The sequence below is a fragment of the Pseudophryne corroboree genome, chromosome 3 (assembly GCF_028390025.1).
Source record: "Pseudophryne corroboree isolate aPseCor3 chromosome 3, aPseCor3.hap2, whole genome shotgun sequence".
Lineage (NCBI taxonomy): Eukaryota > Metazoa > Chordata > Amphibia > Anura > Myobatrachidae > Pseudophryne > Pseudophryne corroboree.
In genome coordinates, this window is record NC_086446.1 from 171,257,029 (window position 1) to 171,268,463 (window position 11,435).

The 11,435-nt window shown below is 36.9% G+C and overlaps 1 protein-coding gene across 1 annotated transcript; it reads right to left on the reverse strand.

The window, feature by feature from the left end:
- Positions 1–486: 486 nt before the first annotated feature.
- Positions 487–10,969, reverse strand: LOC135057224 (bone morphogenetic protein 2-like). The gene is made up of 5 exons (XM_063963117.1): positions 10,669–10,969; positions 9,448–9,584; positions 8,386–8,502; positions 5,169–5,373; positions 487–923 (listed from the first exon to the last, which is right to left on the reverse strand). The coding sequence occupies exons 1-5, from the start codon at positions 10,967–10,969 to the stop codon at positions 487–489; spliced, it is 1,197 nt and encodes a 398-aa protein (XP_063819187.1).
- Positions 10,970–11,435: the final 466 nt, after the last annotated feature.

The following is an 11,435-nucleotide window of genomic DNA, read 5'->3' on the forward strand; positions in this document are numbered from 1 at the left end:
AATGGGTATCCTTTTCCCTTTAGGGATTTCTTTCTCATCATATATAGCATATGATATAATAATTTTAAGTAGTGTCTTTGCTACCGGCTGAAATGTACAAGGACTTATATTGTTATGCATAATTATCATTTTCTCATGCTTATACTGTAGATATATTTGTAAGGACCTTACCTGTTACTTAGTTTAAACAACAGAAACCCCATTTCCTTAAAGCCTTGTATTATGGATCCGAATAATGTATAACATACATGAATAACTGAACTATTTATAAATTAAATATATACATCATGTTTTCTTTCATTCGCCAGCAGGTGATTGCTATGGTAGGAGGGAGCAATGCAATTCTCTGCAGTCTTCATTTCTGGCAAATATGCCATGAGGAGACGACCTTAAAAATGAGTGAGAAGCATGATCTCTTCAATTGTTACAGGGCTTCTGGGCAATGTCACATTGTATTTCACATTGTACATTCATTACATACTTTGTTCAATGACAGCCACAGCTTACAGCCACCATGTCATCGTATTGTTTCAGTACAACATTTTCTTCATCATCAAAATACAGTAAATTAATTGAGTTGAGCTGATCTGGGACACAACATGGCGTACCAACGTCCGTGTTAAGTTTGAGAGCATGAACAATTGATTGAACAGTAGCATGGTTTGTGGCCCCCAAGCCTTGCCCCATGGGGAAGAGGCATGTGCCCTTGCAGTGGTAGGCATTGTATCCTTTTGGAGAAATAATCCAACCAGCCCACCCTATGTCCTCAAAATCCACATAGAGTGGATTACGCTGGCATGAAGAATGACTGTCTGGATATAAATCCCGGGCTCTCCGGCTCTTGTCATGCTCTACCCTCAGAGAGAACTTGTATGATGCTGGTTGTAAAAGTGAAGAAACTTCAGGTGGAGAAAGAGAGATGTCTGTTAGGGTAAAGAAGGGATATAATATTATCTTTCTCATTATGCCACATGTGAACAAATATGGCACACAGGGCCTGAAAACATTTAATATTAGGCTATAATAAAATGGTTATCTGGTCAGATGGTCGACAATGTTAAGGTCGACCCTCATTAGATCGACCACTATTGGTCGACATTGACATGGTCAACATGGACAAATGATCGACACATGAAAATGGTCTACACGTGAAAGGTCGACACTTGAAACGGTTGACATGAGTTTTTAAAAAAAAAAAATCTTTTTTGGAACTTTTTCATACTTTCCGATCCACGTGGACTATGATTGGGAACGGTAATATGTGCCGCGCGCAGCGGTAGTGGAGCGAGGCACCTTCCCGAAGCATGGCGAGCGAAGCGAGCCATGCAAGGGGACGCGGTGCACTAATTGGGGTTCCCCTTCACTTTACGCAGAAAACGACACCAAAAAAAGTAAAAAAACTCATGTTGACCTTTTCATATGTAGACCGTTCATGTATTAACCATTAGTCCATATCGACCATGTCAATGTTGACCAATAGTGGTTGACCTAATGAGTTTCAACCTTAACATTGTCGACCATTTATACTGGAACCAATAAAATGGGGGTTTGCAGTTACACAAATTGTGTTATTTTGACGACATTATGATACTCCTGTGCTTCAGAATTATCTCATGACCACATTGCAAGCTTGTACAGACAATTCCAGAATACAACAAATCAGCATAATGTCAATTAAAATATACTTACGATTATATCAGTTAAATAAACTGGTTATAAGCAAGTAAAGATTCCAAGTAGTGACAGCATGATACAATGCATATAATTAGGTATGTTTTTTTTTTTTTAAATACAACCGATATGCTTCATAATAGATCTTATATTCATTCATATGTGCCTTCCTAAATAAGCGCATTTTATGTATTATTGCATGATGACACACCATTATGCTAAAGATATGAGCAAAATGCCTCTCAGACATTCCAGGATAGGTAAGTATGTGTCTCACAAACAGTTAATGTAACACTGCAAGCTATAACATAGTCATATCCATCACACTTAGCAGGAAGGACACTATATTAAACCATAAATGTAATTTAAAAAAAATGTGATATCAATTATTTTTTATCACAGCATATTTAATTTTAAAATAATATGTACAGTAATGCAGTAATCAGACTGTGCTAAAAGTTATTTTGCACCATTGTATACTGAGCAGTTTAGTACTATTGTCGATTTAAAATGTATATCTAAGCCAATAGGTCTCATTTTGAATTGAATCACAGCAAGAAATCAGCATTTAGCTTTTATGTGTCTAGTGTAATTTAAACAAAAAAGATGGGTTGCTATGGTTTAATTCACATATTGGAGCTAAAGGTGATATTAGCTAATTAACTCTAAACATGTTTCTTAAAGTGAAGTTTAAGGATCAGTTAAAGATAGGAGCAAATCCAGCTAACCATGTTGCAATGCAAGAGGTGCAATATATATACTGTATGTGTAAATGCAGGAAGGTCGCACTCACATCATCAGAAATGATTCAGCAGCTGGGGTGTCCACCAAATACCAAGGTATCATACTATAGCAATTGTTCCATAGGGGGCACTCTCCTTTTCATAAAAAACCTTTTTATTCAGTATACTGTACATTCAGCATATTATATACTCAACTTCTGAGCTTATGAAAGTCTGGAGAGGGCCCCCTATGGAACAATTTCTATACTGCATGTGTGTGTGTGTGTGTGTGTGTGTGTGTGTGTGTGTGTATAAATATATATATAAATATATATATATATATATATATATATACATACATACACACACACACACATATATATATATATATATATATTTGTATTTATGATATATAGGTTAGTATTTATTTCTTTTGTAAAAACAACTAAAATCATTCTATTTTTGCAATCCAAACCGAATCCAAGACTCGTATTTAAAATCCGAATTCCGAACTGCGGGAAGATTCAAACCAGGAATTGGTTCGGATTCCCTCCAGAGATCCGCGCTGGGTTTTGGTTCAGTTCGGATCTACAAAATTCAGGTGGGTTCAGATTCCTGGAGAACTGAAACGCATATATACATATATATATATATATATATATAAACACATAGAATTGAGCGGCACTCTCAGGACTTTAACAAAGAACGGGTCCTCTGCCCATCATAAGTTTGCAACATTTTGGTAATTTTATTTCAACCGTCGTCAGGCATTATGCCCGACGACGGTTGAAATAAAATTACCGAAACGTTGCAAACTTATGATGGGCTGAGGACCCGTTCTTTGTTAAAGTCCTGAGAGTGCCGCTCAATTCTATGTGTTTATACAGTGGATAACTCTGCAAGAGAAGGCACCAGGTATTATATTCATTTAATCAGGAGTGCCGACCACTTGGACATTTATATATATATATATATATATATATATATACATATATATATATATATATATATATATATATATACATACATACATACATATACACACATACACATATATAAACTCTAGCTATCAATCTATCTATATATCAATCTATCTATCTGTGTACATATATATATATATATATATATATATACACTGTATACATATATATATATATATATACAGTCCCAAAACAGCCGGCACTCAGCGGTAAATAGCAGCACGCCCCGGTGCCCTAGTCCAAGATAAAATACTGGTCCAAATGGGAAACAATTAAAGGCACTCAGAGAGCCAAAAAAAACCGGAACACTCAATTAATGATGAATCGACGTTTCGGAGCTTACGCCCCTTTATCAAGACATATCAAGGTGTATGATATGTCTTGATAAAGGGGCATAAGCTCCGAAACGTCGATTCATCATTAATTGAGTGTTCCGGATTTTTTTGCCTCTCTGAGTGCCTTTAATTGTTTCCCGTCTGGACCAGTATATATATATATATATATATATATATATATATAGCATTAGCTATACATATATAAACTACATGTAAAGATCAAAAGGGCACAGATTCGATTTTCGATTTTATATCTGTCTCTAGGATTATAGCCTTGTGATGGCCAAATGGCTATATTGACAGCTCTAGTTTATACACCCTGTTTCTAATTATTTTGTATCTTATTTATCAGAAATTTTAGTAAAACAATACCCAATCTTTTGTCTTACATAATGACCGTATATTAATTACTTATAAAATTTTTACTTTGAAAAAATATAAGAACAAAAAAGAATGGTATAAAGACAGATAAAATTCAAAATTGAATTGAGAATATCCAGTCAATGCACTATGTTACATTATATGATATTACAATCGATGGAAGTCAAGTGTCACTCTAGTCATTTGGACATCATAAGGATATAGGGCCTCATTCAGGTTGGACCGCTAATGTCCAAAAATCATATTTTTGGACACTTGCGCATGCGGGGACCTTCACAGTGTGATCGTGCTGTGATTGACAGTGGCTTCTGTGAGGTGGGCGGCAACGGACCGCTGCAGGGGAGCTGTCTGGCCATTGCAGGCATGGCCGGACCATTTTCGGGGCAGCTGCATATCGTCACATGCAGCCACTGTGATATGGAAAATGGTGGCAGTGAAGCTGCATACCCAGCAGGGGGGCACCCTTAAATCCCAGGTCAATGCTGGGCAGGACTTGGCATTCTGGATGACCTTGCCCTGTGCTGGGTGGCCTCAGCATGTGATCTGTAGCAGTAGCAGCTTCTGATTTTTAGCAGAATCTGCTACTGATACTGAATAGGGTCCATAATCCTAGAGACAGATAGAAAATCGACTCGCCCTTTTGATCTTTATATGTGGTTGTATTTGTATGTTGGAACTTAAACGGGTGGGTTCTGATCAAGAGGAGCAGCTTAAAGTCAATAATTAAAAAATAAATGACTCTACCCAATAATTATTTAATGGTATAAGTAGGCGCATGGAGACCATCCATATTTGCTATTATACATAAGTACAACATTTAAATTTGCCAGTCCCCTCTATATCACATCTTCAAACTGGATTTGCCCTACCTCTAAATGAGGTTGTATGTAAGCAAAGTGGGTTACATGATTTCCGGGAATACCTGTAGAAATGTACAGTTTCAAATACTCTGTATGCCATATCAGACAAAGAAGTGAAACCATCTGTGTGTCTATTTAATTTCATTAAAGCCATGGTATTATCTGAAAGGTGCCATGGAATAACTTTGAAGACCATTCTGATCTAGAATTATGTCATACCTCTATCCTTTATATTTGTTGGGGGTATAAATGTGTTGGGTGCTCCTCTCCGGCCATCATCACTGAATAGGACCAGGTAAGATCTTTTGTTCAACTTGTGCTTTCCAAGGCCAAAGATATCTGTATCTAGGGTATTTCCAGAGGGTAAGGTGAAAGTAATAAGGAAACCATGATTGGTACTATTATCTCCGACCCACCGGGAAACCTGACAGAGAAAAATAAGAGGTTATAAGACCCTGTATTTTCCTCCACAGAACAGTCTGATTAATAAGAGAGTGTCTTGTGCTATCTATTTATTTATTTAGTTAGTTATTTTTAAAACGTGCACATATTCTGAAGCGTTTTATAAATAAGATTTAATTATATTTATCTTTTTTTTTTTTTATTGTTCTGAACCTAATCATTAACCATCTAAGCAGTGACTGTGGCTTTAATACATGTAAAAGTACAGCAACCTTTAACTATGCTTACTAATCATGTCTTTATCATTAGTCATTTTAGCAAACTCTGTTAACATTTTGTAAAACATTATTGCAAGGTTTTTATATGAAAAACTTGGCAAATCTCTAATATAAAAGGGTTAAAGGTAAGGTGTCAACAACTTTTTTTTTTACTGTATGTGTTGTGTTATTGCCATTGGTGGTAATAACACAACACACACAGTAAAAAAAGGGAAAAAAATCTACAATAGACATATTGGCCCTCATTCCGAGTTGTTCACTCGCTAGCTGATTTTAGCAGCCGTGCAAACGCTAAGCCACAGCCCTCTGGGAGTGTATCTTAGCTTAGCAGAAGTGCGAACGAAAGGTTTGCAGCACTGCTACAAAAAAAGATTGTGCCCTTTCTGAGCAGCTCGAGACCTACTCCTAGCTTGCAATCACCTCAGACTGTTTAGTTCCTGTTTTGACGTCACGAACACGCCCTGCGTTCGGCCAGCCACGCCTGTGTTTCCCCAGGCACCCCTGCGTTTTTCCACACTCTCCCCGAAAACGGTCAGTTATCTCCCAGAAACGCCCACTTCATGTCACTCAGTCTGCGGCGAGCAGTGCGACTGAAAAGCGTTGCTTGACCTTGTGTGAAACTACTTTGGCTTTTGTGAAAGTACGCCGCGCGTGCGTATTGCGCCACATACGCATGCGCAGAAGTGCCGTTTTATTATCTGATCGCTATGCTGCGAACGAAAGCAGCTAGCGATCAACTCGGAATGACCACCATTGTTCATTCTTCACTGAAGACTAGCAGTTCTTAACATATTAGAGGAGCTAGATGTATTGTAATGAAAGAAAAAAATACAAAGATTTGTATCATGTGCCGCACAAAGAAGACACATAAAATGTAACTTTTATTTTCACTTATTTAAAATGATGGTATTTAAAAACAGTGAAATAATAAAATATTTTTTGTGAAAGTAAAGAAAGAAGAGTGAATTCAAAATTCTATCTGTGTGCAAGGATGCCTCTGTGAAAATCACTTTACTTCATTTTAATCTGTTGTGAAGTCCTGATTTGAGCAATAAATTCAACAGGTAGTGTACAGACTCATACAATGTAGAAAAAAAAATTAATAATGACAACAATGTTGCTAAATTTCAGACGGAGTCTTCTTAATATATAACAAAAAGCCTTAGAGGATAAGATATGATGTATCAATAATTCTAATAATATAAGGACTCATGTAATATAAAAGGAATTATGATAACAACAATGGGGGTCATTCCGAGTTGTTCGCTCGGTAAATTTCTTCGCATCGCAGCGATTTTCCGCTTAGTGCGCATGCGCAATGTTCACACTGCGACTGCGCCAAGTAAATTTGCTATGAAGTTAGGAATTTTACTCACGGCTTTTTCATCGTTCTGGTGATCGTAGTGTGATTGACAGGAAGTGGGTGTTACTGGGCGGAAACTGGCCGTTTTATGGGTGTGTGTGAAAAAACGCTACCGTTTCTGGGAAAAACGCAGGAGTGGCCGGAGAAACGGGGGAGTGTCTGGGCGAACGCTGGGTGTGTTTGTGACGTCAAACCAGGAACGACAAGCACTGAACTGAACGCAGATGCCGAGTAAGTCTGGAGCTACTCAGAAACTGCTAAGAAAGGTGTAATCGCAATATTGCGAATACGTCGTTCGCAATTTTAAGATGCTAAGATTCACTCCCAGTAGGCGGCGGCTTAGCGTGAGTAAATCTGCTAAAAACAGCTTGCGAGCGAACAACTCGGAATGAGGGCCAATGTTGCTGTATATCCAAAGGAGTCCTCTTAATCTATGGCAAAGAGCCTTAAAGGATTGAGTATTACATATCAGTAATTCCCATTATTCACAATATAAATGCTCCATTTCACCTAATTCCCATATAAGGGCAATGGTTAATATATATTTATTATTATTATTATTATTATTATTATCCTTTATTTATATGGCGCCACAAGGGTTCCGCAGCGCCCAATTACAGAGTACATAAATAATCAAACAGGAAAACAGCAACTTACAGTTGATGACAGTATAGGACAAGTACTGGGTTAATAAACATAGTTACATCAGCAGATGACACTGGAATAAGTATCAGGTGGCAGAAGACTGCTGGGTACATTTGAAGATTATTAAAGTAAGAGAAAGGATAAGCACATGAGGGAGGAGGGCCCTGCTCGTGATAGCTTACATTCTAAAGGGGAGGGGTAGACAGACATGGGTGACACAGATGGGGTACATAGAGAGCGTAGAACAGAGGGTTAGGATGAGATTTAGGATGATATATTATTAGGATGATATTATTAGGATGATATATTTAGGATATATATATATATATATATATATTATTTGTAATCATGAGATTGTAATAGTAAATATATCAGCTGCGACACCCTCTGTATTATATATTTGTTGTAGCTACATTATAAGCTCCCTCTCACTGAGCTTTTGTAGCTTAATGTGCAGTTCTAGGGTCTAATATATTATATATACTATTCCCTGTTACTGTGGAGCAATGTATTTTAACAGTCAGTGTTACAGGAGTCACTTTCTATCCATTTATATAGGTATAAAAAGTTCTCAAACTTCTATGAATCATTCAGCAATTTATATAATAATTCACTTTACTGCAGTCTACTGAATCTAAACCTGTAGGTGTTATAGCATATGTTTCTAATTATACTATCCTTTCACTTAGTATGGTGCAGTATATACCCTCTCAGGTGTTGTATATCAATGTACTGTAATGATACTTACTGTTTGAGTGACATTAAACATCTCCCAGCCTTGCGAATTTAAGGGGAGTAGTCGGGAAGAAATTAGGTTTCCCCTCCATGGTCTTGAAGCGCTGTCTAAGAGCTCATACACATCCACCTAGAATGGAAGGATAGGAATGAGATAACGGTCAGAGGAACAAATATTCTAAGAAACAGATTCACCCTATTGTAAAGTAGAACGTAAAATACTTAAGGTGTACTGTATAAAAAAATGTAACATAAGTTTTTCTAAAATTCACTAGAGACATATATCAAATCAGTATATTTTGTTGGTGACATACCGTACTTATTTTGTGAATCAGTGAAGGCTAAACACACCTAAACAACTCATGCAAGTAACTGGTTCAATCAAACTTAGAAAGTAATAGTGTATCTTCCTAGTACACGGGTAAGTAATATTGCATCTACCTAGTACACAAGTAAGTAATATTGCATCTTCCTATTACACAGGTAAGTAATATTGCATCTTCTTAGTACACAGGTAAGTAATATTGCATCTTCCTAGTACACAGGTAAGTAATATTGCATCTTCCTAGTACACAGGTAAGTAATATTGTATCTTTTAAATAGAGAGGTATATAAAAAGTTTTCAGCAGACACTTCCAGTGATAAAAGACTATTTCATATGCAGGTTTCCTGGATGTGTGTACGTGTATGTATGTTGAAGGGAGGGTGTTAGTCCCTTGACCTATTATTACAGGAGGTAATCTTAATAATGATTAAAACCATTGCTTTCAATGGGTACATCAACCTCTCACTGATCTATGGTTGTGGCAAATTCACCAGAAATGATTGGGAAGAAGTCCTAAGATAAAACAGTTTAGCAAATTTATTGGCTCATTTCCTTATTATATAGGACTAGTTCATCTAAATTACACCATCATTTATGGGGCCAATTATTGTCACCACTGCCAAACGTTGGTACCAAAGACTTTAATGCATTATGAAACAGATGGATAATGTATGAACTCACAGATTTACACCTCATAGTATTGAAAAAGGTATATCATATATTTACATGTTATTAGAAATGTAGTCTTACCCTGCAGAAATGGAATCTAGGTGCCATAACAAAAGGCTTCCACTTAAACACCCGGAGCTCGGCCTTCAGCATACGCTCACTGTTTCTTACAGATGAAATATTGAAGAAGAAGAATGGACTTTCTACCTCTGACAGCACTGGAGAAAAGAATGGTTACAGGTGTGTGGGAGAAGAATTGTGGAATGTTGAGATGGTCTATCGTCTATAATATTATTAAACAGGATTACATTATAACTTGCTGCTTGCATGTAATTATATGTGGTGGAATATAGTGAAAGCACTGTACATATGCGTGTTAGTTACAAATATGTTTATTACTTAACTATACAAGTATACTAACGCTGAGTATAGATACATTTATGTTGCATACAATGGGCTCATTAATTTAAGGCTTGAAAAAAGGCACATTCAAGAATCAAAATCATGCATCAAATTCAGGTAGATATTCTCATAGGCAGGAACTTCATTTTCAATTGTTTGAGCCAATTTTGTTGAATGTATTGTATTTTAATTGACTGCATTGTTTCTAATTTAAAGACCTGTACATACTTATGATTGTCACTATATCAGTAAAGTTCTAACCAAATGCACATGCATACACTTGAGATATACTGTATCTACACAATGTGCCCAGCTGGATGTGTTTGCGATGTATATACAATGTATATCATGTGGTAAATGATAGCACATTGACTGTAGTTATAAATGTAAGGATACGTTTACTTGGACACATAGAGTTAATTAATGGCTAAACATTCCTGGGATAATGTTTGTATTGACCTAATTGACTAATGTAAGTTAAATACATGTACATAGTGTACAAGATTGGAATATATAGGTCTAAGCCCAAATCAAAAGGCCATTAATGGAGGAAATACTTGTATGTAATGAAAGCATACTTGTATGTACTGCACTGGAAAATACTCATGGTGTCATTTACCCTAGAGCAGTGGTTCTCAATCTCTGTCCTCAGAACCGCAAACAGTTTACGTTTTCCAGGTACACAGATGTACTCATTACTCACTAACACATTTCAAAAGATCCACAGGTGGAGTTAATTATTTCAGTTACTGTGAGGAGACCTGGAAAATATGCACTGTTTGGGATCCTGAGGACCAAGTTTGAAAATAACTGCCTAGAGTGTGTTTTTTTCTAGAAGGATCATAGTTACATTAGTATTAATCGACATTTAGTATGTCTAAAATAGATATTTTTCCTTACCTTTGTTCTCGAAGCTTCTCACCACATTGCCCTTCAGTAATCCAGGTGCCCTGGTGCTGCCATCAGGTCCTGCAACTCGGCTATACAGTTCCAGCATGAACTGAGGAGGTTTTTTGATGGGTATGATATTGTGAGGCAGGTCCCCGAAAGCAAACACTTGTTGCAATTTCTGGATGGCCTCAGAGACCACCCCAGATACAGAAGTTCTAATAGGAGGCATTCCCTCCTTTAAACCCAAATGTAAAAGGGTTACAGGACCAAAAAGGAATAGAGTAAAGAAAGTGACCAAAACAGCATCCATCTTGAAAGTCTATTGCAACCTACGTGAAGCAGCCTGTTATTCTTCAATTGCTCTGTTACCACATCTATTCCATAAACTGTCAAACTATTGTAAAAATGACTCTTTATGATTCCGGTAAGCACAATTCTCAGTCATTTGCTATTCTATGTAATAGCCCTATTCCCGACCTTCAGTCTTCTGGCTATTCTTTATGTTACCTTAGACTTGTTGTTCTTCGCAATGTTAGAGATCACCTTGACCATGTGAATACTGCATTCCCTCTATATAAAGGTCATACATGCCCGCCCTCTCACAAACCTATGAATTGCAAATCTTTGTAATCTGGGAAGGGGAGGAGAAGGTGACACAAGAAGAAAAACAACAATGACTCAATAAGTGTGAACAATTCCAGGGAGTTATTGTATTGTGATAGTGTTACTTGTATGTTATGGTAATGCACAAGTGCACAATGTCACTAAATATGCAC